The sequence below is a fragment of the Prenolepis imparis genome, unplaced genomic scaffold (genome assembly GCF_030444845.1).
Source record: "Prenolepis imparis isolate NDT839.2.m4 unplaced genomic scaffold, iyPreImpa1.0 SCAF_2, whole genome shotgun sequence".
Classification (NCBI taxonomy): domain Eukaryota; kingdom Metazoa; phylum Arthropoda; class Insecta; order Hymenoptera; family Formicidae; genus Prenolepis; species Prenolepis imparis.
In genome coordinates this window covers 24164946-24192489 of record NW_028141160.1, presented here as the reverse complement: position 1 = coordinate 24192489, position 27544 = coordinate 24164946, and the positions used below count along the sequence as shown (strand labels likewise).

Below are 27544 nucleotides of genomic sequence, written 5' to 3'. Positions count from 1 at the left end.
TTCCTGCACTTGTGGGAAATTTCTTCTTTTGTGACGTTTTTTACCGACGAATTATCTATATTATTCATGTTATAAATATTCAAAGTCATCCGTTCAACATCATCAGACAAAATGAGGTATGCACAATATAAGATATATAAAAAAAAAAAACGAATTTTGTTTTAGATATTTCCGGGTCATAAAGTACGCATTTAATCGGACGATCCGCATAGAGAATGCGGATGTGCTGGAAAGCTCGGGTTATGTAATCTCATCGTCGATTCAGAGAAGGTAAAAGGAAGAAGCACCCAGGAATTTGAACGCGAGCGGAAAAGCCGAAGGAATGCGCCGTCGTTTCGTGAGGAATGCACCGGGAGCGAGTCGCCGATCTTGGAGATTCTAATGTGCATGGCATCGCGCCACAATGTCTGACGCCGATTCAAAGATGGCGAGATGCTATTACAATTTCCGCTGATTACGCCACTTAAGAGACATTATATAGTAAGTAATTTATATTTAATTTATATTCAATTTATATATTTATTTATAAGGCGTACGTGTTTTTTTTTCCAATAGTTGACGTAAACGTTTAATATGAGATTATGAGATTATACTGTGTGTGTGCGTAAAAAAATACTAGTGCATACTTTTATTAAAAAATACAACAAGAATAAAATCTTTGTTGACCATTCTATGAATACAAAGAACCAGCTTTTTTAAAGCTGTTACTTTTTTAATTCGTAAAGAAAGTACTTTGTAAACATTGCACGGTTGAAGCAAGGAATGTAATTTGAGATAAAGTTCACATGTTGGATTGCTTTCTAATCAGATACGACACGATGTATGCATTGCACAATTGTTGTATAAATTTCTCATTTTTGCAAGAAATTGCATTGCTCGATGGATCAGCTTGTGTTCCAGGTAAACTGAATAATTTAGACATTGAGATAAATATGATTCTTCTATGAATCCGATTACAGAACTATGTGCGTTAGAAATATATTATTTAAAAATTTTAAATAATAATTTTTATTATATATCATTATATAAAAAAGTAATATTCAACAAATATTAAAAATTAATACGAAATTGAATTACTATTTTTATTGTTGAGAAAAAAGATAAAAAAGATTGTCGAAGTAATTTTAATTATAAGTTCAAAGCAACATACATACACATACATCTTCAAAATATTGTTTTATTTAAAAAATTATAGATTATATCTCAATTAAATCTTTAGATCTAATCAAACAAGATAAAAAAAACAATAAGAAATAAAAACAACGACAATACTTATTACGTTATTATCATATTTGCAATATCTCTCTGATATTTAATTATAATAAAATGTTATAAATAATAAAATAATATAATCGTAATATCACGAGATATCATGTCTGGATTATCGCACGATTTTATCTTTATTATGTGAACATAATATAAGATAAAATTGATACAAAAAAAAGACAAAAGTTTTTCACCGACTTTTTGAAATAATCGATAAGACTGAACAAGCCGCGCGTCAAGTGGCACACGATTAATGTAATGCGATTTGTGTAACACGATCGAGTTCCGTTGTATACATACATACATTCGCGATAACACCTCGCAACAAGATTCAATTATTCGACTTGTTCGTACGTACGCGTACGTGAGACGAATCGATACATACTCTTCTCTTCTTGTTCTCGCGCATTAGTACAGATTTATTTATATACAAAAGATGTCACAAAACGATCTCTACCCCTTTCGAGAAGCTAAGAAGCCTTCAATTAATTTCGGACTTGCATTATCCTTTCAATTATTTTGGAGGAATTAATAAATTCAAATTAACAAGTTCTATATAGATAGTAGATGTATAAATTGATAATAAAATTTATCAATTCTACTAATTCTCATTATACTTTTTAATCAACTAAAATAAACTTTTCCTTAATATAATTTAATTTGAATTAACTACAAGATAACTTAATTACAAACATTTTTCGTATTCAAAATTATGAAATATATTTTATGCCTAAGCAAAGTAAACGTATACCTACAATCTAAATCTAAATTTCTAAATAGTCTATAAATGATAATAAAAATGAATGAAAGAACATATTGCTATAATGATAAATTTAATAATATATGTATATTTGCTCCAATTATATATTTTGGTGTTTTCTTCAGTCTTAATTTATTACACTTTTTAATTAAGATTTAAACACACATACAAAAGCACGACTAATACATTTGATTAGGATTTAAATGCATAATTTTGCAGTTTGCGTTTGCTCAAATATAGCTTTGTAACTCAAATCGAATCATTTAATTCAAAAGCTGATTGACACAACCGCAACTGTCATCTTCATCTTAAATGCTTTTTTTTATTCTGTTGCGGAGAGACAAACAAACGAAAAATAAAATATCGTCGAATATGGCATGTAAGGTTTTTTTTTTATAACGAGATGCATTCTTATGCGCAAATGCGTGTCATCGATGTTCTATTGAAAATTGAATGCTTACGCTTATGCAATCGAGAGCGATACGACTTGAATGTGTTTACTATTACAAATCGTAGGTATAGCTGTTATTTTTCGAGACTGTTTCAATATTTGAAACTCAAATCTTATCTGAAGCAACAGTTAATAGGAGCTTTATCCTGATTGATCGATAAATATCTAATAAACAAATTTCACAGTTTGATAATATATAGTGAACAATTAATTAATTACGCTTATTATCTTGATAGAAAAAAGTACATAAACTATTTTATTTTATCTTTATTACGTTTTAATAGCTTAAATAGCGTTTTAATAAATTTTGTAATTTATATAATAATAACTATGTATTTTTCCTTAAAGAAAATTTAAATATAAGTCTGCTTATAAATCGAAAATAAGACGATTTTAAGCATTAAAATATAAAAGATAAATAAAAAATAGATTATTTATATATATGTATATAATTTTAAATAGACCTTTGAACAGAATTTTTATAGTTATTATATATTTAATTCTAACAATATATATATATATATATATATATATATATATATATATATATTATAAGTAATTGATCAAAGTTACTAAATAATGATTACTACTAATTTTTGCGAAAAAAATAATTTAAAAAATCTGCTTTTGAAATATTGTATAATATAACGCTGCGCTGTAGAAATGAGGGGAAAGAATGAAGACCTCCTTTCCCGATAGCATATATTAAATATAGATTACGATTATGATTTATATAAATTAATTATACACATTAGTTTGAGCGCGGAAATTAATCTAGATTGATTAATCGCACGTAAATAGAATGATAAATACGCGCACGCGCGATATCATGCAAAATGCTTTTATTGGGTTAGACTTACATTACGATAATTACATTCCTCTCGCGATGCACGTGTGAGTTTGTGCAAATATGGTGTAAACGTACATATTTACATATACAGGCACGATGTGATGTAAGAGAGAACGGAAACAATCGCGAGATAGTGAGCGCAGCAAAAATCTCTGCGGTCACTATAGAGTAGTATAGAGGAAGACTGCGCTCCTTATCGCTAATATTGTGTGCCGAGCACCAAATTATATAATGTCGTCGCTAGTAAACAATGATTATCAACTATATATATGTCGGTGGAATACGCAAAATTTTCTATATGGTTGCATTCTTTTCTAAAGAGAGAAAAAGAGAGAGAAAGAGATTTTTTTATGAAAATTGAATAAAAATTTTTTAATTTTCTTCTCATTGAAGAAGCGTGATAATATATTTTATTTGTGTAATTATCATCGATTGGAGTAAATTATCAAGCACTTTTCAAACTCGTAGTTTTCTTAAGATAAAAAAATAAAAGAATTTAAATGTAAAAATGTGTACGCGACCTCGTGATGCGTGCGTGTGTGCGTGTACAGATGTGTCTATGTACAGGATGTAAAAGTACAAATTAAATCAATCGCTCTTCATCTCGCGTGCGTGTAATTAAGAAGAAATTTCAATTTTCTGAGAAACACAAAGACAAAAGTATTATACTTAACAGCAAAATCCATTTTTCGATAACATCATCACGATAATATCAAATTACGTGTCAAAATTTACATAAAATTGCAATTTATAATACTAAAGTAGTTTTCCATTACCTTTGAGGATTTATTTATATTATTATTTGTATATTAGATAGATTAGAAAAGATTTACAAAAAAAGACACATTTCTAACAATTTGCAAAAATTATACGTCTATTATACATAACGTAGTAATCATTTATGTTTTATGTAAAGCGTGCGTACGCTATTACTAATGAATTGACATGTATATATACATATAACTTTTGTTACATAATGATTTAATTTGTAATTCATTGATATTTTAATTCAATCCTTATGACTTAATTCTTATGTAACACGTATATATACTATCACTCTCAGTTTACAGACATATTTATCACATTATGAGATATAAATCGGATCGATAAAAGACACGCGCATACATAGATTGCGCCGATTGCGCGTTATAAATATGCAAATGTATGCTCAACTGTTTTATCGCTTCATCGTTTCATCGATTAACGCGTATCTTTTTTTTTTTTTCGCCCTAGTGGAATTATACCGAGTCCGATTGACTTTCAGGATCGCTACACTCCATCGCAGACACTGATTACAAGTGCTAATAACGCGCGTTATTATGAATTCTCGGTACGATATTACATCTCTCTCGCACTCTTTCGCAGTCTGGTTTTGTATTTTATTCTTAACCATTCGCATTACCAGGAGAGACTCGATCGATTGAAAAAGAATAATAAATAAACACAATCTTCCGCGAAGATACATTAAAAATTAAAATTGCTCCACGTACGTAATAACTGTACATCTTTAATAACGCAAAGATAACGCTAAATTATTGTAGATACGGGAGGAATTTACATTTTCCAATCGTGAATTTTCTTTCTTTTTTATTTGCTTGTTCACGCCCGCGATTATAATACGAACAAGTACTATCATATGTAACACCACGTGCAATACCACGTAATCGGATACATAATAGGCATTATGATCAACGAGAATGGTGCAAGCCATTATTATTATACGAATCCGACTTACGTGTATAAAACGCGAATTAATACCGTATACACATTGTATACACACGAGAATGTGCAAGTTACATTGTAATTGTTTGCGCAACAATAATTACTGATCCGCCGGTAAATCCCCTTTGCGCAGGATATTATACATATGTATATCGATAGCGGACTCTTTATTTGTCCCCACCGCGAGTAATTTTTCCCGCTACATTTCAGAGATCTAAGATTTATAAAAATCGGTAATTTTTACCTTCAAAGTTCTGAATATAGTGTCAAGAGACTCCAAAAGCAATAATTTGGATAGTTAAAGATATATACGTAAGTACTGATAGATATATAATTGAGTAGAAAAATCGATATGTCTACAAATATGGAAAAATAATATAAATGGAAAAAGTTGCAATATAAATTTTACGAAAACAATAAATTATTCTATATACGCAAGGTGTCTTTGAACTCAGTGCCAAAACAGATGCAGCAGTTTTAGCACATGAAAACAAGTCGAAAATGTTAATAAACATATGTCCGAATCCGAATAGTTTCGCGAAATTATAGAATATTAAAGTTGCTTTCGTAAGACAATATAAATTTAAATAAATGTTATTTAATGTTCTTTATTCTGTTTATAAATCTTTACAAAAAGTGTTCAAAGACACCCTGTATATAAAGATTTTTTTCAGATTTTGATTAGATGCAGAAACTTTATCAAAACAATATTCTTGAAATATTTGAACTATATATATGATTTCGGCTGAATAATTTTATCAGCCATTTAAAGTATTATAATTATTAATTACCAATTAAAATTATTTATAGTGTGTAAATAATTTATATACATTAATTAGAAGGTTACTCATTAAGTTTTAATATACATATATATTTATATGTATATATATGTAGTATGTAATTATATGTATATATTTCAATTATTAATTTAAATAATAATTATATAATTATTTTGCTAATATATTATACACATATATGTACATAATAATTTTAAGCTTGGAAAATCCACCAACTGTTCTTATCAATATCGCTGAAGCGCTCTCGTGATCCGAGCCGGGAAAGAATTTGATCGTATATGTATATAGCGAAGGAGAAGGAATGGTATCTCGAGATGTTTGTGCGGGAGGATCGCCTCCTCCAGATCCTGATGGCATCATCGTGACGGAAACAAGGAAACACGACGGCTCGCGTGGCGGGGCAGCACGCGACATGCGCCCGATCCGACACCGCAAAAGTAAATTCGCGACACGAGGTGAGCGAGCGAACACTGCGAACGCCGAACCGAGCCGAGAGAGTACCGGTGAGAGAGACTCGCCGACTCGCGTGCGAGCAACGCGCGGACGCAAAAACAACCACCCGTAAACACATCGCAACCAACATCCTCCGCTTTTTCGGCATATTTGCGCGACAGTCGCGCGCGAGCGTTTCGGTAGCAACCAGCTGATCGCTCGCCAAAGAGGAAGAGAAGGCGGTTCGCGAAAAACAAACGGTAAAACGTGCGCCTCGTTCGTCGCATTCCGCGCTTCGAGGACGCTTGGCGTGCACGTCGAAATGAACTCGGAAATACGTAGAATTGACTCTTGCCACGCGTAATATCACGGAGACAATTAGGGGTGAGTACTCTGATATGCTTAAATATGTTAAAATGAGAAATAATAAATTTCAACTTCCGTAAATGTGTATAATCCAACAGAAGAGAGATGTTCATTCTCTAACCGAGCAAGTATATTTAAATTTTAAATTTTAAAATTTAATCTAAGAAATAATATAAAATAAATAAGATGTAATAAATAAAAAAATAATATGAAATAAAGATAATTTTATACTTGATACTCGAGGCATGATGAAAAAGCAAACGCGGTCGAGGATATTTAAATGATATTCATTTAATAGTTTTTTTTTCCACATATATATATTAAGAATGTTGGGCGCGCGATCAAAATTGGCACGTGTCATCACGAATTTGGACGACACACTTTGCGGCACACTTACTCGCGAGAAGAGCAAAAGAAATTGTTTGCATACGTCATTATATGAACATTTATACAGAAGAATACCGATCAGCCACGTTGAATGCTGAAATCACGGCAGAGAAAGCATCGTCCGCCTTTATGTAGGATTATAGGCCTTCTAATAAACTTTCGCATATAGACTTACTTTACTTTTGCAACGATTGTGAAGTGAAACAGGCAAATTGCGCGAATTTATCGCGACAAAAAAAGACGAGAACGTATTCTCGAATTAGATACGTACAAAAATATACACAAGACATGTATAGAGCTTTCGAAATAACAGATTTTTTTCAGAAAAAGACATCGAGTGTTTAAAATAAAGAATTGTATGAAACAAATTTTATTAAATTTTTTCTTTCTATTAGATTTTCTGTAAGTTTTTATATTCTTGAATTTCGATTTTTTTTTTTTTTATTAAAAATACTTTTAAAACAATTACTTGAAATATGCAGAAATAAAATCTATCGTTTAATCATTATTGTGTTTAATTCTTCACATGCGTCGCATTCTCTTCAAAGAATATAAAATTAAAATTGTAAAATTCTTCTATATAAGTTTCATAAACGTCGTAAATTTGTATTAGTCGATCTCAACATCGTTTATAAACGGAAACCTTGACCAAAGTGATATTTTTTTCAGTTACGGTGTCTGACGATATTGGAGGTAAAAACTACTTTGATAGACCTCCGGTACACTTCCTCGTGTTGCAATGGCATTTACGAAAAATTTGTATGTGATATTAATTTTTATCCTAGCCATATTTCTCAATATATCACTTTCAAAAATATTCTAAGGACAATACAGAAATACAGAAATTCAATCAACGTTCTAACAAGAAAAAAATATGAGACAACAAGAAGACACCCTAAAAAACAGAGCTCTAGATTTTTTAATTAGAAAATTTTTTACATTTAAAAAAATTTTTAATTTTTTGAGACATTTTTCAGTAATTGTTAAAGTTTTATGATACTTTTTTAACACATTTGTGTTGTTTGAATTATATTTATATGATAATGGCATGTGGCATATGATACGACATGAGGATTGCTAATCATGTGAAATGGTTAGTTATCGGTATAGAATTGTGATTAGGCTTTCGTTCCGGATATCAACAATATAATATGACTATAAATAGACACGTCTCGCGTGAAGCGTCAATTAAATGACAATGTTTCAAATTGTTTAGCAGGAATTGTTTAATTATGTTACTCGAATGTTTCAAGAATTGCTTGTCTTGTAAATGTCAGTTGGACATTAGTATGATGTTTTAATGTCGGATGGATATAACGCGCGTCGGGAAACGGTATTCCTCGGTAAAGCTCGGAAATTACAATCGTCTGCTTGCCACAAAGACATTCAAGGATTCCCAGGTGAACTATTCATTCCTCGGTTAATGCGAGGCGGCCGTGATTCATTGACGATCCATTTAAAAACATGGACAGCTATTCGCCGCGACATTCTTTCATCACGTGCAAAATGCTTGAGCGATGAATCGCAATTAATCCGCGCGATAAGAACAGCCTAATGGTAAAAACTTCCGTTTCTCCCTCTCCGTACATGACGTATTTTTCGCGTTACAAAATTTATTGGGGAAACGTATAATAATTCTTCACCCTTTTAGACGAACGCTTAAAGCTGTGTTCGAAAAATTACACGTATTTAGTTAAATAAATTAAAAACATAATTTTGAACAAGTATCTATAACATATAATTTATAATCTCCTATATTTAAGCTTCTATATCCGTACTTAAAAAGCGAATAAATTCGCATTTCGCTCTTACTAACAATCATAATGAGTGATTGTGTATATGTATATATTTATTATATTTCAACAAGTTAAACGAGAAGACGAAGAAAGTAAAAATTTACTCTATCAAAAATATATTTTTATTTGATCTAACTAATTAAGTTAAGATAAAGTAATTTAATTAATAAAGTAAATCATTAATTTGAGATATCTGACTCAGTATAATGATATGATTTACCGTCGCTGGACGTTCATTCGCCATAAATAGTCTCATGTTATATTACCTGTAGCAGAAAGTTTTGCAAAATCAAGAAATTTGATAGTTGAAATTCGTAATATGTAAAGTAACGAAACCATTGGTGGCGAAACATTACAAACATCGCATTTAACTAATGCTTTATGATAATGTGCTTTATGACTCCTTAAAAAATGTGTTTGGAGTAACGTCATTTGAGAAAATACAATATTTGTATATTCATATTCACGTAAAAAGATAAGCGGAAGCATAAAAATAATTGATACAAGGAAAAACTTGATGAATAATGTTGTAACGATCTGATATCGAAACGTAATTTGATGCAATTCACATCAAATCTAAATTTAGTACACAACCAAAGATGCTACATCGTTTCTATTTATTTATAATTATTTCGCGAAAGTACATAAAATATATAAAAAATTTAAGTAAATAAAATACGTCCTATACACACAGTATACAATATATAATATGTATATGTTTTCGATTATTACGTGTTACTTAAAAAGGAACGTATGATGTATACAATTACGATATTTCTATCATTACGGAATAAACGAGCGTAACGTCTTAAAGATGTGAACTTGACACCAAAAACCGCATTTCAACAGTTAAAATATATTTCATAGAATGTGTGCGAAGGCTATCTTATTCTAATAATTTAACTAATAATCACTACGGATTTCTCGTATCGTTTAATGCATTATATATTGTGCGAATGTTAAAGTCGCTAGAAAATAAATAAAAAAAATTATGGAACTTATTTTTTTCAAATGACAGCGTCCATCGTAATGTGCTCGATATCGTCTTACATAATATCGCATTATATCCGATACGGTAGATAGACAGTAATGGGAACGATGTTTATTCGATACGAGGAAGGCATGGCTAATCAGAGTATTTTTCAATACGAAATTAATTACGTAAACATCTTGCCAAGACCAATTCCAGTCCGTATGTAAATTTCCGCAGACAATATACGTATTATTGTATTCGAGAGATTCCGAGAAATATTATATATGTATGCATTTCTCGTATGTAAAACTTGGCTGGACGATATTAGATTATATACACGTGATTCGAGTAATTTTCTTAATACGCTCGTCTTTTCACGTTGACTTGTTATTCATCGTATCATCATCAAACAGCGGTTTCCGGTATCGTCACGCTTCCGCCTTGTAACGAGCTCGATGCTTGAATAAGCGGTGAGTCGTGAAATAGCTTCGATTTGACATGTGACAACTTTTACTTGTGTTATTTTAAACGTATATCGATCAAAAATTATCTCAGAATATCGTTTTGTAATTGTGTATCTGGCAAGATGCAATCTTTTTTTAAACGTATAATTTTTTTCGCTTTTGAAATCACGAATGAGTAATATCTACCGATCATTATATCTCTTGATGCTTTGATTAGATTTAATTATATACATAATTATTTAAAAGAGATTTTTTTATAATGATTGTTCTGCGTGTATATACGATTTTCTCTTTAACTTTGTTGCTCAACTCGCACCGCACGTATTCGCCATTAAAACGAAATTCGCTCTTTTACAAGTGTTTTCGCAAAGCTGATTGCAAAATTCCATCAATTATACTGCACTTTGCCACGTTTTTGCCATCCATCTGAGAAATCTATGTTTACACGAGCAATTGTAAGCGCAATATGTATACTCATGCACATTTACCTCGTTGAAAGGAAAACACGCGGTGTGCGAAGTTTTATTTATTTATTTTTTTTTTTTTGCGCCAGAGAGAAAGAGAAATTTTCAACAAGAAATAATCTACCGCATACTTTTATTCAATTATGTACGTTATTAAAAGAAATGATTAGCTATATGTTTGTAAGATTATTTTTATTGTCAAGATCATATATCAAAACACATAAATGTAAAAATACCATTTAATTATATGTAAATATAGAAAAAGATATAATTATTTATATATGAAATTGCTAATTCTTGGAAAATTGTGCGTTTTACAGTGGTAAAGAAATCCTCTGTGCTTAAGCAAATATAATAGTAGCCGTTAATAAAGGAAATTGCCTGAGCAAATAATCCCGAGTGAAAAAGTAGCTGAGAGTATATATAAGGGGTGTTTTTCAGGAACACAGTTCATACATTGTGTGACCACAGTGTTACATAGTATCGACTTGTAGCTAGAATGCTGCTTAGACTTTTTATTTCACAGTGCAGAGCAATCATTTTACATTGTTTTTTCCAAAATTTTAAGTTTTTTGTTAAGTTTGCTTAAAAATTTACCTCGTACCGGAATACCACTCCAGAAAAGAAAAAATGGTACCAAATGCATAAATGCTGGTCTCCATGAAGTGACATAAAACGACGATCCAGTCAAACTACAGGATTTATATCACAAATAAATAGTAATGGGCTAATTAAGAGCCTAGCACGGTAAACAGTGCGCAAATCTTTGTTGAATAAATGTTTATCAAGTACATTTCGGTGTCCTATATTTTAACTATCTCCAACAATTGTCAAATACATCAAATGAAGCATGAATTGTCTATTCAAAATTGCACATAGATAATTATAATGATAAATATCGATTAAATTTCACAAATAAAATACATACATATTAATAGGATTAATGATGCGTGCATCTATATGCACAGATGCACGCATCATTAATCCTATTAATATGTATATGTATACAGTATTTTAACTGTGTACAACACGTTGCTGGACAATATCCAAGATCAAAAAATCAAAATTACAAGAATCATTATCAGCGAACGCGGAAAATGTAAATGAAATAAAAATAACTATATATAAAAAGAGTATACAGTAGCAGCGATAATCTAAATTAACGCGCTCGTTTGTTCGTTTCAGAGTCGCCGCGTGAACGAGAGCTCTCGACAGAATGGAGTCCACCTGAAAAGCAGACACGTCCAGCTTCACGTCGGTTTATGCGGCGTCTCTTCCGAATTCCACGCTTGATCGATCTTGTCGATCTCAGGCAACCGCGTCATGTCCAAGTACAACGTCAACGAGGAGTACGATATGGAGAACCGCAGGGAGGTAACATTGACCGGCTTCAGCAGTAACGCGCTCGACGATATTCTTCGCGCCAACAATAACGAACCGAGTGCTCTGAACGGTAATCCCGGCGGTGCTCATGCTATCACCAAAGATGCAAAAATTGTTAATCTCGAAGGTGAGAGAGTTTTCATTTTCTATTATTATATCTTAATTTTTTTTACGCATTTTCTGAACGGAACCAACTCTAATAATTTTCTGACGCACCTATTTTGAAAGAATATTTTTAAAAATTCTACAAAGAATGCGAGATGCTGATCTAAAAAAATAGATATATAGTTATATAGATATATTTTCGCGTTCAAGAGGAAGAGCGTCTCAAAATTGAAAAATGTGACATTTAAAAGACAGCAAGGGATGTTCTAATCTTTAATGTATCCCAATCAGACTTACTTTTACTTTTTAAAAAAATGTATCGCATACGATTGTAACTGTGCAATTTTGTCCTAAATCACGATATGCTTTTCACATATAGAAACTTAACTGTGTGAAATTGCAAGTATGCGTCTGGTACAAAAATTTCGTCGGCGTTCAATGCACGCGCGAGAGAGAGTAGAGAAGAGAAAATAATGTGTGATTCAATGCTTGTGTCATGCAGTCGGGAACAGCGGCGGAAACTTCGACAAAAATTGTTTGCAAAAAAATGTACGGTCCACCGTACATCGACCTTCACTTTCACGGTTAAACTGTCGTTTTAACGCGCTTTACGATATTTATAACTGAAAAAATTGCTTCAAGGTGCATTACGTTTATCAGGATTCAGGATCGACTTTCCGTATTGCACATATACGTTTATGTACGCGTATAATATTGCGGTAGTTTTTCCTAATAATTTTCTTAAATAGATACAACACGTAGCGAAATATGTTTAAATAATATATGTACAAGTTTTTTTAGATGATAAATAATACAATAATACGATAAATAATACAATATATATTATAGTCGAATGTAGCCGCGATAACAATTTTACATAAAAAATCTATGAAATCTTACTTATAATTGAAATACTCAAAACAAATTCATTTATTTAATAATGAGGCCGTTAAATGTGAAAGATGTAGCGACAAAAATATTGCTGTTTACATGAGAATTTCTGCAAATATCTCTATATATAAGGCTCTGACATATCGTTTACGCATTGATGTTTTTATACTTTCGGAAGTCAGTAAGTCGATTGTTAAGCAAGAAATGAATATTTCAAAGTGTAATAATTATTTTGCAAAAAGCATTCTATTATAGAATATGGAGAGTTTTATGAGCGCAATATAAATCATTATCTCCTACTCTATATATTTTCTTTCTTATAAATCGTCGATTTATATCAATATTTTATATTTTATAAATATGTCGTCCATATGATCGTTCGCGAATATTCGCATCGCAAAATAATTAACATTGACATATTCATAAATAAAATCAAGAAGCTGTGAAATGCTAGATGGCACGTTTATTTTTCGACACTCTTATTACGTACAAAACAGATTTTAATCGAATATAAATATATGATGATTTACTACAAAAAAATATCTGATTTTTTTTATTATTTCGATTAATATAGTAATAGCAGACGCGATGAAATTCAAGATCAAGATAACAAAATATAAATTGACGCGATTGTTGCAATTTAATTGTTAATTAGCGTAATTAATTAGCGTAACATCGTAACGCACTGTTACGTTTATAGACTCGCAGATCGTATTATTCGCGGTTCATTAAGGTTCATCGTACACTCTACTGACAATGAGTGAAATAGTACCTTATTATACTCTGCATGACACTTTATGATAATGTTGATCAAAAATACGTGTCGATAAAACGCCACGTATGTATTTACGTAAACTCTGGTGTAGGGGATCGCATGATAGATAGACAGATGTAACTCTTTTTCGCGCCGGAAATCATGAATTCACGGAAATTGGCACCTCGCTCAGGTGTGTCTGGTGATAACATGGAAGTAGGTATTAACGTAGACCTTGAACTTCGTGCGTGACGCGCGTTTTTGAAGATGCGACGCGAATTATACACGGTTGTTGTCGTGATCCTGATTAAAATCGCGTTAATTATATTTATTGTTCTAACTTCCGTTTTAGTGTTATAATAACGTGGCTGTGTTGGGAAGAAATCTTTTTTTAATGTAGGATATTATTTTTTAAATCTTTGCTTTGAACTATACTTTGAACTATATTTTTAACAATATTTGCAAAATATATAATATTGCAATTCTTTATAATTGATAATTATAATTACGTGATCTTGTGAAATACAAAAATTTTACAAGAAAGAAATATTTTGAGAAAAGATATTTTAAATTTTAAACTTATTTATATATTTTTTTTGTATGCTGTGTTTTACATTTCAACTACATCTTTATATGAGAATATTTGACGTTCCAGAAATTAAATTCTAATAATTTTATTAAAAACTCTGAAATAAAAAGCGATTTTACGCATAAAAGTGATTTTAAACTGCTCATTATAATATTAATTTTTCAATATAAATATAAATATAATATTAATATAATATCAGTATAAATATAATATTAATTTTTCAATTATAAAAATTTTTTAATTTTGTTTATCTCGAACGCGTGGTATACACTTTCTTATTTTAAAAAAGCATTCGTCACTTGCCCAACAAACGTGACATGTTTGTCAAAATGAATGTTAATTAATCACAGACACCCGATATGCTGCAGAATAATAAGTAATAATTTCGAAACGTAATAATTTCGGTACGTCGAATAATAATTTGCCTTGGCATCTTTTGCATTCTCAGGTATTTCTCCTTCTTTCGCTAAGAACGCGAATAATATCACGAAGCAACGCTAATAAATATAAAAAGATATATTATTATTATTATTATTATTATTATTTTTGTATCTAAACGTCGATCTCTAAATGATTATTTTCTGCGCAATAATATCACATTTTTTAAATCTCTCATTTATTTCAACAAATTTTATATTAATGGAAAACGTGATTAAGCTAATTGTGAAACATATAAAATTATTAAATTCTATAACTTTGACAAATTCACGAAAAAACAAAAGGTATAACTACATTCAGAAGATCAAAATCTAAATTAAAATTTTTAAATCTAAAAGAATTTAACTCTCGAGAAATTTCTCTATGAACATATTTTTGCTATTGTAGCGCACATATTATTTAGAGCTCCTTGTACATCGATACTTTCGTTATATTTTTCAGTACCGCAAAATTCCAATAAGAATGTCCTGTGTACCTCCGGAAGAGGGTGGCTCTATCGACGAGTGAGAAGATCTTGTAGGAAAAAACTGCTGTTTAAGAGAATACCAATCCTAGCGTGGTTACCAAATTATCGAAAAGAATACGTAGTGAGCGATCTAGTGGCCGGAATTACCGTAGGCCTCACCGTCATACCACAAGCTATAGCGTACGCTAACGTTGCCGGACTTCCGTTGCAGGTAAGGCCAGAAATAATACCCATTGAAATGTTTATCAGTGTAATCGATTTGTTTTTCCTATTTTTTATACATATATATAGAGATTTTTTAAATCTGAAAAAATAAGTTGTAATGTTTGTAAAAAAATTCTATTTAAATTATAAACTATAAAAGTTGTCAAGAATTTAATTTCCATAGATTAAAACGACAAAGATTGCCGCAATGAATCAATAGTCCATAAAGTTGATGACGATAAAGAGAGAAAAAATGTATAATGTTGTTCTGGATTATATAGTATGGACTCTACTCGTCCTTCATGGCTTGTTTCGTCTACACAATTTTCGGATCTTGGAAGGATGTACCCGTGGGACCAACCGCGATCGCCGCAATTCTCACGAGGGAGACATTACAAAAGGCCCATCTAGGACCCGATTTCGCCGTACTACTGTGTTTCGTTTCGGGTTGCATTTCTCTACTAATGGGCATTTTGCATTTAGGTAACATTGCAAAGAAACAAGATTCATGCAATTCGCGATTGCATCCTAATTAACGTAGCGCCATTCATAAATAATATTTGTATTTAATTTTTAGGTAATAGAAATTTTCATTCAGAAATATACACAGTTAAATATCTGTATATAGGAAATTACTGTATATTTTGAATCATCTGACCGCTCGTAAAGTAATGTTCTTCCTACGATATTCTCTCACATTATATTCACATTTGTAATAATCATGTAACCACACCGGAATGAGAAAATGAATGAAAGACAGAGCCGCAACACATTCATTTTGCACATGTGCCATTAAAATAAATGTGAAGAGAAAATTTCATAATAATAGAAAATAATTTCCCCAATGATTTTACAATATAAACATATATTCAATTGTATTTTAATTTTAAATATAAATATATACTTTTTTATTATTTTGTTTTTCTTATATATTTTTATATTTAGTATATATTTTTTTTTAATAGATAGATCTCTTATGTCTCTCTTTTAGATAATTTTTATTCTCTTTCCTTTTATACACGATTCCATGTGTGAATTAGGATTCTTACTGGACTTTATATCGGGACCGGTATCCGTGGGTTTTACATCGGCGGCATCGATCATCATCGCTACCAGCCAGGTGAAAGATATTCTCGGGCTTAAAGTTACTGGCACTGAATTCGTGCAAGTCTGGCAAAGTATCTTCGAACACATCAGCGAGACGAGACGTTGGGACACCGCACTGGGAATTGTCTGCATAATCATTCTTCTGCTTCTCCGAGTAAGAGCTCGACACTACTTAAATTGCACTACTTGTTGTTTTAATGGTCCTCGAACAGTCCAGAGATACGATATAATCGAGCAATTCTCTTTCGATTATATATTTATTACACACATATTTATTACAGCTTATTTATGCGTAAGCTTATTCAATTAAAATTACACAAAATTTAACTGATTCTAATTTTTTTTCAATTGCGTTCTTAGAAACAAATCAGTTAAATATAGAGAAATTTTAATTTTTTTTTTATTTATACTCAAAAATTAAACAAATTTAAATTTCTGTTTTTTAGATTATGTGTTTTTATTATTTGTTTGATTTTAATTTAATTTTTAAATAGTTAAATATATTTCAGCAACTCTATATAATTCGCAATATGTGTATATTTAGATAATTATTATAATATAATATGTAAATGACAATAATTATAATTCAAATCAACAAGTTAATCATAAAAAAAATATTTTATTACCTTATAATTTTACTAATCACGCGTGTCAATGAAAATTATTTACTTTTAAAATATTTTAGTGATGGAAACGTTCCTTTGGAATATTTTTGCTTTTTATATTCTAATAGCAAAAAAAATTCAAAGGCGATATATTACTTTTCATGTATTGACAGAAGGTTAAGGACTGGCCGACAATATCAAAAAATACCAAAGTACCATCGCAGCTTCAACAAGTCATAACAAAGATGCTCTGGCTGATTTCCACAGCCAGAAACATCATCATAGTGATCGTCTGTGCAGTAATGTGCTGGCTCCTCGAGAAACATTACGGAGAATCGCCCGTGATTTTAACGGGTCACGTTAAACAAGGATTGCCGGAATTTCGTTTGCCACCCTTTGAATCTCAGATCGGGAATGAAACTTATACCTTCATCGACATGGTTTCCTCTCTAGGCACTGGTTGTCTGATCGTCCCCATGTTGAGTCTGCTGGAAACTATCTCCATCGCCAAAGTATTCTGTAAGAAAATGCTAAAGAATGAAACTTTTCTTATTAAACAATAATTAATCAAAGTTTACGAAATGGGAATAAAACTATGACTATGATAAAAAAAAATATAAGACAATAAAATGTCAACGTGCTTATACATCTTCTGAAGAATTATTTTTATATACCTATTTTATTCCGGATAACTTTGGAATTGAAACGACAAATTCATTAAAAATTTTAAATAATAAATGTGCATTTGAATGCATGCTTCAAGTGTAATTAAATGTATGTCATTACAGCGGAGGGCAAGTCGATAGACGCGACTCAAGAGATGCTGGCACTAGGCGCGTGCAACGTGATATCGTCGTTTGTGTCATCGATGCCTGTGAGCGGTGGCCTTAGCCGAGGCGCGGTCAACCACTCGTCTGGAGTAAAGACCACTCTCGGTGGAGTCTACACCGGATTATTGGTGCTCATATCGTTGCAGTTCCTCACACCTTACCTGTACTACATCCCGAAAGCCGCCCTCGCAGCCGTCATTATCGCTGCGGTCGTCTTTATGATGGAGTTTCAGGTGGTGAAGCCCATGTGGCGAAGCAAAAGTACGCTTCCCTTTTTTACAAAACTGATACAAACGAAACGGAAGTTACAACAGACGGAATAGAGTCTATTGGAGTTTAAGCAGTTGCAAAAAAAAATAAATATATACAATGATATACAAGAAACGATTATAAAAAACTTCTTGAAAGACTTCAAAATGGATAAAAAAAATGCATTCTATTTTTTATCATTAATTTATTTCTCAAGCCATTATATCTCCAATTGACTCTTTTATTTTTACTGTAATGTTATAAAAATGTTTTCAATTATTTTTCAACATTATTTTTTCTTTTACGAACTGCATCTTTTATTTTCAGAAATTGATCTCATACCGGCCGTGGCTACGTTCTTATGTTGCCTCTTTATACGACTCGAATTGGGCATAGTGATCGGCATCGGTATAAATCTCCTGTTCCTACTTTACGCCTCGGCTAGACCGACGTTACGAGTTCATAAAGCTACAGTGAGTTTATAACGCCATGTAAATGTTATAACATATAAAGTATTTTCTTATTACAAATGTTATAATACAAAATGTTTGTAAATTGGAAAATGTTTCTTAAAATTTTCTCATCTTATTGTCAATTCAAATTATATCAATTTATGTGTGGATTCTAGAAACATATTATTTTATATTTTTTACATTTATGTTATTTTATATATTTATTAGATTTCATATATATGTTATGTTTATACTAAATTTTCTTTACATCATACATTGTGTATTTTCAATTAAAAAATAATTTGAAAAAAAATTCAAAGAAAATATCTCGAGACGTAATCGTAATTACAACGAAATCTTAGTACATTAATGCATTATCTTTTTTCCTTTTGTTTCAGAGTATTAGTGGCTGTGAATATCTTGTCATAACTCCAGATCGAAGTCTGGTGTTTCCGAGTGTCGAATACGTGCGAGCCGTCATTAGTAAGCAAGGATTGCGAGAGGGAACCGCCATGCCCGTTGTAATAGATTCCACGCATATTCAAGCAGCCGATTTCACCGCTGCAAAGGTACGAATAGAGATCTTGGAAGAATAAATAAATAATAAAACTCTAATTATACTCTTATACTTTGACACGCTACATATTAATCAAATGTTGTATCATCTCTCCATCATCGCAACTTTTCCTTTTACAGGGTATTAAAACTTTAATAGAGGATTTTGCTAAGCGGGGTCAGCCTTTAATCTTTCATAACTTAAAGCCGAGCGTTATCGAGATCTTTAAAGGTGTGAAACCTTCAGGGCTCACATGTAGTTCTAGCGAACTCGAACTCAACGACTGCCTTAAAGGTAAATCTGTTGTTATTTAAGATTCTTTTACATTTTTTATTTCTAAATATTGCATATTTTTATTGCAGAATACACAAATAATTCCACAGAAAGTCTCAATCGATATTAAATACATATATAGAGACAAAAATGTAGACGATATGGATATATTTTTCCTTTCTTAAGGAAATCTCTGATAAATGTCAGTATTATAATGAAAATATCATGAACATTACAGAAAATAGCGAGAGCTTAAATTATATTGTATATCCCGAAGTTACTCTAAATTGAATTAGATAGGAAGATATACACCTAGTGATGGAGAGAGTCTGTTAACTAATAAACAATTTATATAAGGAATAAATAATGCTTTTATACGAATAAAAAAGAACAAATTAACAGTAAAATAAAATTTTTGTATGATGTTTTAGTCTCAAGAAAGTTAAATTATAAAATTATATTTTTCTCTATTTTACTTATGTGACTTTTAATACATTATTATAATGCACGTTATATAAATATATATTTTAAAATAATAAAAGATTCTATAATTTTCTAATTTTTGAAATAGATTTTCTCAAAAAGAAAAAATCGTACATATAAAAAAAATGTATATTTTCTATCTATTTTTCTTTACGGGGTAGACAGAAAGAGTTACAGTCCCTTTTGTACATATTGTGATCAGAAAGATAGTGATTCTGCAATAATGTGTGTATGTATGGACCATTCTATATCATCGTACGATACATTTGTTAAATATGTGATGAATTGTGATGACATTACATTCACTGTGCAAAAAAAGACCTTATTATAAATATATTGGAATTTTGCTCCACACATACAAACGCGCGCGCGTAAAATATGTATTCAATAAACACGAGTAAGCGACATACTTGGAAAACTAATCGACTATATATTTTAAAATATCTCACGATTGTTAACATACGTAAACATTGTAAAATATGTACATATGTATATTTGAGAAATTAACACTAATTAGTGAACGCTGATTTCTCGCGCACCTCCGGTCGGCCTCGCTATGTAGAATGCAGGTACGCCAGAGTACCTATGACCAAAAATATTTTAGTAATATAATATTTTAGTAATAAAATAATACAAGAGACAAAGAAAGAGTTGCCTAACTTATATATAAAATAGATTATGAAAAAGATACTAACTTTGCTTTCATATGTTGAATCGCCTTATTAACTGCATCTTTTCTCAACAAAGTGACAGTGCAACCACCGAAACCCGCGCCTGTCAAACGACTTCCTAACACACCGTCCACTTCTCTAGCCGCCGAGACAAGCGAATCGAGCTCCTTGGACGAGACCTCGTAATCATCGCGCAGCGAGTCGTGACTCTCGTTCATTAATCGGCCGAATAACTGAAAGTCGCCTTTTTCGAGCGCTACCGCGGCGTCTTGGGTACGTTGAATTTCCATGATTACGTGACGGGCTCTTCTCACGATGCAATCGGACGCGTTATTCCGTGATAAAGCTAAAAGTGCGTTAATCTAATCTAATATATCGTAAAAATGATTAAAGAGCAGAATATACGTTAATTTATTACTTCCATTGTATTAAAATAATGAATGTATAAAGTAATTATCCACACACTTAATAAAATAAGATTCAGTCGAAGAATAATAAGAATTGAAGGAAACAATCTCTCGTTACCTAGGATATCATTCATATCCGCATCTCTCAGACTCTTCTTGCCCAACATTTTAGCAGCTTCGTAACAACAGTCTCGGCGCTCGCAGTAGGCGCTCGAGCTCAACTTATGCGGCGCGTTCGAATTTGTTATGAGAAAAACATAATCGTCTATATGTACCATGGGTATTTGCTTAGTGGTGAGATCTCGGCAGTCAAGTAAAAGAGCACAGCCTTCCTTGCCCATTGTCGAGATGAACTGATCCATTATACCGCAAGGTACTCCAGCAAAGTCGTGCTCCGCTTTTTGACATGCCAGAGCCTGTGAATAAATTTGCCGATAAAAATATTTTCATAAAACAATATTTGATTAATCAATTATTAATGTTTTTTTAATGATATTAAGACGGCTGTACAAACTTTGTTGTACATATATTAATTATCCATATACTTTGCGCAGTCGTTTATTATATATTACGAATAAATAAAATTATGTATTTGCAAAATTGTCGGGACCAAACAATTTCTTTATGCGATTACCTTCTGTTCTGGCTTTTCCGGTTTCTTCCCACTCAATGCCTCTAGAAATGTATACGTCGCTACTTCTAGAGCCGCTGAACTGCTGAGACCGGCTCCCGCAGGTACAGTTGACACAATCACGGCATTAAACGCAGAGACGTCGCCTAAAATGTGTATATCGCGGTTGTATTATACATATAGAAAGTCCCAAATCTCTCGCTCGGATATTTATTTTGTTTTGTTAATCGTAGAATATTTAACGTTTTCTTGTTTAAAAAAATTGTACAAGAATGTAATTAATGCCGCAAAATTAACACTATAATTAAAGTAGTTTATATGTGAATTAATTATACAACGATCAAAGCTGTGAAAATTACTTACAAATAAAATTGGCGATGCATCCTTTTATATAGTTTGCCCATTTTGGCTCCCCCGGTTTTATATTAGCTCGTTTCCCCGCCTCAAATTGAAACTCGTTTGTAGCATCGACTACGTCGCTCGAAGAAATAATTTTGGTTTTTCGACCATCGTGAGATTTCCCGGCTATCACCGTAACCATCGGTAGCGCCTGATGATAATTAAATTATAATATTGAAATAATATTTTATTAACGATAAATCATCGAAAATATATATTATTGAATATCATGGCAAATGTGTGTATGAAATAAAAAAATAACTTTGTGTCTTATACTAATAGTAAGTGCATTTAACAAGCACAGAGAGAGAGAGAGAGAGAGAGAGAGAGTTACAATATATTTTTTATTAAACTATAATATAATAGGATAAATATAATGCATTGTAAATTCAAGATTATTTTTAATTGACGAATAATGCAACGCCGGTTGCATAGCAAACGATATAAGATTCGAGATCATAAAACATCAATATTATTTTATAATAGCGTTTGACTGCTCGAATGCGTCGCATATTAGGAACGTTTGAATCGCCATCAAAGTGGCGCGCTGAACGAACGTTTATCAAACGTTCCTCATTTGCATCTTCGTTGATTATATAAGCGACGAGATTGCGAGAAAAGCGCAAGCGACGATGTCACGCGACCCTGACATCTGAACGTCAATGTGAGTTATAACTCTGTGTGCACCAGATATCGAAACAATAAATTCACTCTCGCGCGCATATATTAACAATTAAAATTCATAACAATTCACACAAGTCTTTATATTCGTATCATATACGCATTTCGTTTTCGCATTCTGAACGCATTTTTTGCATTTGAAATGGAATATTTCGGGAGAAAAAAAGAAAAAAGAATAGAAAAAAATTTGTTTAAACCATAAAAGCTATTCGAAATAAATAAAAGTTTCTCCGTTTCGCATCGCGCTTTGCGTTTTAGAACGAAATAAATTTAGACGAGAGGAGAAAAGGAAAAAAAAAAAAAAAAAGAAAAGAGGTGCATCTTTGACGGAGGATTTACCATCGGCAACACGAAGCCCTCGTTATAATCGGTGTGCTCGCCGATGAGATTGACGCGGCCGGGTGCGTACACGCAGACGGCGGCTTCCTCGTTGAATCTCTCGGCGAAGAGCTGCAACGCCTTCGCTTTGACACTGCGAACGTCCGGGACCGATGCTGCCATGTTGGAGTATTTTCGTCGAGACTTATAATTGTTCGTTCTCGAAACGCGGCGAGACTATGTCAGAACTCTGCGACAGAAATTGGAAAAAGATTAGGCGACGAGACGGATGATGATAACCGTCGCGGTTGACGGTCATAAAGATACTGTGTGATTAATATAAATCTTCTTACGCATGATTAAGGGATATAAGAATATGACGTGGGCGCGTATATGTTATCGGCGTAACTTATTTTGTTTGTTGAATCGACACGCGTGAATTTAATTCGTCAACATCGTCCTCTGGCTCTTGTATTTTTTCTCTGCAAGTAAAATTATACAATATATAATAAAAGTATAATAAATTATAAAATATAAATGTAAGTAAAATAATTAAATATAAAATATATAAATAAATCTAAATATAAATATAAAAATATATATAAAAAATAATATATTGTGTAAAAGACAAAATATATACCATATATATATACAAGCGGATGAGTCATGTCACGAATATTGAAGACATCTCGGTGTATACATTATATTTTTATTCGAAAAACATTCTCATTATTCTCTCTCACGCGAATAATATAAAAATTTCTGAAATATAAAAATTTTATATTAATTTATATATATACATCAAATTACATATATCAAACTGCACATAAAAGCTTGAAATTTTAATTTTCATTCAGCTTTTCATAAAATTTTGTATTAGGTAACATAAGTAAGGTGAGACTAGTGTTTTTATCACACGTTATACGCTATCACACACACATACACGTATGTATGTACATACATGTGTGCGTGTGTTTTATTAAAGCAATGTTCGATCTTCAGCGAGCGCGAAAGAAAAATTCAGAGAGTGCACGATTTTATGATATATATATAATACATATATTATTACTATTTACCATCATCTCTCTCTCTACAGCTAGAACAAAATGCAGTGCAGCGCTGAATGCAGGTGTGTCGCTGACGAGGCCAAGTAATGTGTGCAAGTCAAATTACGGCGATAAATCGATTTTCTGCAAGGGCATATCAGTCATGGACGCATTGCAGGTGATTTAAAGGCAATATTTGCGAAGAATGTGCCATGTCGGTCTCGGATCCCCTCATCAAAGAGCTGAAAGGTAATTTTGCAATTTAGAAGGTTAGATGTCTTGTTATTATGAAAACACCAATCATCAGAAAGATTTACAATTTTCTTTCACTTTATACGATTATATACATGTGTGATTAAAAAAGAAAAAGAAAATGCTATCGATATATGTTAATTTTTCAATTTTTTTGTAATCATTTTTATATATAAATCTCATTTTATACTTTTGAGATATATATATATTAGTTTAGAATATTATACATTTTTATTTAAATATTACATATCTGTGTATTTTGTATATGTAAAACATACATGTGTGTTGTATTTTAAAATTAATTAAAATTATTAACCTTTCAAGTCCTCAATGTTTTCCTATCTGCATCGAGCCAATGTTTATTATTATTTGATGAGAATAGCGGTCCATTTTATATTTTTTCTAAGAAATAAATAATATGTAGTCCTTTTTTCATCGATGATATATATTTTAATATCATAATTTTGTTGCAAATTTTATTAATTTATCTATTGTATTTTACTTCATTTTGTATTGGAAATTGATCATGATAAACATAATTGTGTAATAAATATGTATTAGCTTGTCAACTAATTTAATATATTTTATATGTTCTTTCAGGATGGACTCGAAAGCTGATGGAATATCCCAAAGAGATCAACGATGAAAACGAGGATTTGTGTCATTTCTGTAAATGTTTTGAAAACTGCTTACAAAAGGGCTTACTGCCTTGTTTCGATGGCATTGGATACTTGAAAATATCCTGCGCATGGCACTGGTTGGAATATGTTGCTGAAAAAAATTATAGGTACAAAAATTATTCTATTTTCTCCAATACCCATGATTTATAATTTATGCTTTTTAATTTTTATTAATATGATTTTTAGCTCCTATAATACATTCTCTTTGGTGGTAGAACAAGTAAAGCAAAATTCGAAAATACACACATCTATTGGACGACTTCGTTTTCTGATACGAGTATGTTTGGTGCGAAAATGCCTTCATATGCCGATAGAAATATTGGTGAGACATCTTCTATCGAAATGCAATCACACGTATACATACAAAACAAAACATATATATATTACATACAATACAAACATATATATACATACAATACAAACATATACAAAACATATATTATTTTTACTTAAGGAATTTGTAATTTTGGTCATATAGACGAAAATACCAAGTTTAGCTACAGAGTTTTATGATTTAAAGAGCATTCTGGGGGATGATATTTTACGAGAAATACTACTGTCTGTACTATTGCAATGCAGTAAATTTAATTTTAAGCTGAATTTAAGAAATGCAACTTTCTTGGATGACACCTGGCAAATGCCATCATGTGTAGCTTTAGAACTTGTACCTTGCAAAAGTTTAGGTATCTCTGTGTGGTAAGTGTTTATTCTAATCAAAAGAAAATTGATGAATCCTAATTGCTCCTATTGCTGCAGTTTCACCAAGGAGAAGGCATTAATTGTCAATGTTGATGAAAAATCAGTAGCTGCTGAAGATGTAAGAAAAAAAAATTTTAATATCTAATAATTTTTTTAAATTGCCATTTTAATTTAATTATTTACATATTGTATGTAAAACAGAATAAAATTGAAATCGGAGATGTATTAGATGAGATAAACGAAAATGCCATCAATGGCAATAGCAAAGGAAAATTACGTAAAATTATGAGGAAAGCTAGTGGACAACCGATAACTTTACATATCATTAAGGTGCATATATCTATTCATCAATAAAAAATTACAAATTTTTGTACTGATAATTACTGTTTTTAGCATCGTACCAAAAAATCTCGTGAACTTTATGAACCAATAGTGCATCTTATCAAAAGTTCGAATATTGAGAGAATGAAGTCTTTAATACAAATATCATCACAATTAGACCAAGCAGAAGCCACTAAAAGAGTTCAGATCTCTAAATTAAAAAATAAAACATTAAGCGGATATTCGGTGAAATATTGCGGCTCTGTACATGTTGGTACAGAAGGTGATGTTAAACAAATTGAAAAAGCCATTCGACGATTATTAAAGTCGGGAGAAGTAAAGCAAGTGCCTGTGAAATTTGAATGTTTAGAAATTGGCATTGTAGTAACTCAAGAGATAGATAATCGAGTAAGTTAATTAGAATAACAAATAAAATTTAAAATAATTAAGTTTAATAAAAGTAATAATTATTAAGTTTTATATATATTATATTTCTTATATACATACATATATAAAATTTAAATACACAAAATATATAATATATTGAACTAAAGTGACTTTTTTCAGACAATGTGCAAACAAAGTTATATGGAAATCTCGTCATGTGGATGTACTGCCAACATTCCAGATTATTTCGCATTTATCGCAGGGTGAGCTCTATCAAATTAATATCAAAATAAATTGCATATTTAAAAATTATGTACATTTTATCCTATGTCCTATTTTGATTTTAGGGAAACAAATTGTAACATGGCAACGAAATTTGATGCTTATATCTTTTATCATCGGAATGAAACTGAAGTTCAACAAATATTACAGAGTTTGGGACAGGGATTTCAGCGTACTCATTTTGCAGTATGATATATATAAATTTATTGAGCCATGCATGTAAAAAGAAAAAATATTTATATCTTTGTATATCTTCCTTATATATATCTTATTTATTAATTCTAGAATATTATAAGATACACATGATATACATGCGCGCCATTTATGTCTTTATCTTATTATTTAATAAATATTAAAATTAAAAAAAGAAATTTATACTTGCCAATACGCACATATGCCATTATATATATATATATATATATTAAATGACAAAATTATGTCTTTTAGACTAATATTCTGTCTTTTAACCTATAGAATTAGAGAGAGAGAGAGAGTTTAGGGCAATTAATTATACAAAGTAATAAATTATTTTTTCATGCTTTGAAGAGAGACTTGATATAAAATTTCTACTTAACGAATAAAATTATATAAAATTACTCACTGCTAAATCTCTGACATTCGAACAAACTGTGTAATTTCTAAAATGACAGTTATTCA

General features: G+C 31.2%; 3 protein-coding genes across 4 annotated transcripts; 2 read left to right on the top strand and 1 right to left on the bottom strand.

Moving 5' to 3' along the window:
* Positions 1–293: 293 nt before the first annotated feature.
* On the top strand, positions 294–20040 carry LOC145933126 (sodium-independent sulfate anion transporter). 2 transcript variants are annotated; one of them, XM_083032629.1, is made up of 11 exons: positions 294–480; positions 11914–12238; positions 15330–15565; positions 15840–16041; positions 16599–16819; positions 17444–17789; positions 18059–18361; positions 18677–18822; positions 19200–19370; positions 19498–19651; positions 19720–20040. In XM_083032629.1, exons 2-11 carry the CDS (start codon positions 12052–12054, stop codon positions 19758–19760), a joined length of 2007 nt encoding a protein of 668 aa, XP_082888755.1. In that variant the 5' UTR covers positions 294–480; positions 11914–12051; the 3' UTR covers positions 19761–20040. The 2 variants fall into 2 exon arrangements, with proteins under 2 accessions (XP_082888755.1, XP_082888754.1); XM_083032628.1 differs by lacking the exon at positions 294–480 and adding an exon at positions 6245–6662.
* A 226-nt stretch (positions 20041–20266) lies between these two features.
* LOC145933130 (galactokinase) lies at positions 20267–23403 on the bottom strand. Its single transcript, XM_083032639.1, has 6 exons — positions 23242–23403; positions 22186–22372; positions 21826–21968; positions 21310–21607; positions 20809–21130; positions 20267–20696 (listed from the first exon to the last, which is right to left on the bottom strand). The coding sequence occupies exons 1-6, from the start codon at positions 23401–23403 to the stop codon at positions 20627–20629; spliced, it is 1182 nt and encodes a 393-aa protein (XP_082888765.1). The 3' UTR covers positions 20267–20626.
* A 971-nt stretch (positions 23404–24374) lies between these two features.
* Positions 24375–27245, top strand: LOC145933129 (uncharacterized). Its single transcript, XM_083032638.1, has 9 exons — positions 24375–24515; positions 25119–25305; positions 25385–25520; positions 25677–25894; positions 25955–26015; positions 26099–26227; positions 26291–26626; positions 26786–26868; positions 26953–27245. The coding sequence occupies exons 1-9, from the start codon at positions 24479–24481 to the stop codon at positions 27077–27079; spliced, it is 1314 nt and encodes a 437-aa protein (XP_082888764.1). The 5' UTR covers positions 24375–24478; the 3' UTR covers positions 27080–27245.
* Positions 27246–27544: the final 299 nt, after the last annotated feature.

What these genes read in the sequence shown, in the direction of transcription:
- LOC145933126 (XM_083032629.1), top strand. Translation starts at nt 12,052, where the DNA reads ATGTCCAAGTACAACGTCAACGAGGAGTACGATATGGAGAACCGCAGG. An exon ending in TTGCCGGACTTCCGTTGCAG is followed by an intron (nt 15,566 to 15,839) that starts GTAAGGCCAGAA and finishes TGGATTATATAG; the next exon opens with TATGGACTCTACTCGTCCTT. An exon ending in AATGGGCATTTTGCATTTAG is followed by an intron (nt 16,042 to 16,598) that starts GTAACATTGCAA and finishes TGTGTGAATTAG; the next exon opens with GATTCTTACTGGACTTTATA.
- LOC145933130 (XM_083032639.1), bottom strand. Translation starts at nt 23,403, where the DNA reads ATGGCAGCATCGGTCCCGGACGTTCGCAGTGTCAAAGCGAAGGCGTTG. An exon ending in ATGCATCGCCAATTTTATTT is followed by an intron (nt 21,969 to 22,185) that starts GTAAGTAATTTT and finishes TACACATTTTAG; the next exon opens with GCGACGTCTCTGCGTTTAAT. An exon ending in CGGAAAAGCCAGAACAGAAG is followed by an intron (nt 21,608 to 21,825) that starts GTAATCGCATAA and finishes ATTTATTCACAG; the next exon opens with GCTCTGGCATGTCAAAAAGC.
- LOC145933129 (XM_083032638.1), top strand. Translation starts at nt 24,479, where the DNA reads ATGTCGGTCTCGGATCCCCTCATCAAAGAGCTGAAAG. An exon ending in ATATGCCGATAGAAATATTG is followed by an intron (nt 25,521 to 25,676) that starts GTGAGACATCTT and finishes TTGGTCATATAG; the next exon opens with ACGAAAATACCAAGTTTAGC. An exon ending in TATTTCGCATTTATCGCAGG is followed by an intron (nt 26,869 to 26,952) that starts GTGAGCTCTATC and finishes TTTTGATTTTAG; the next exon opens with GGAAACAAATTGTAACATGG.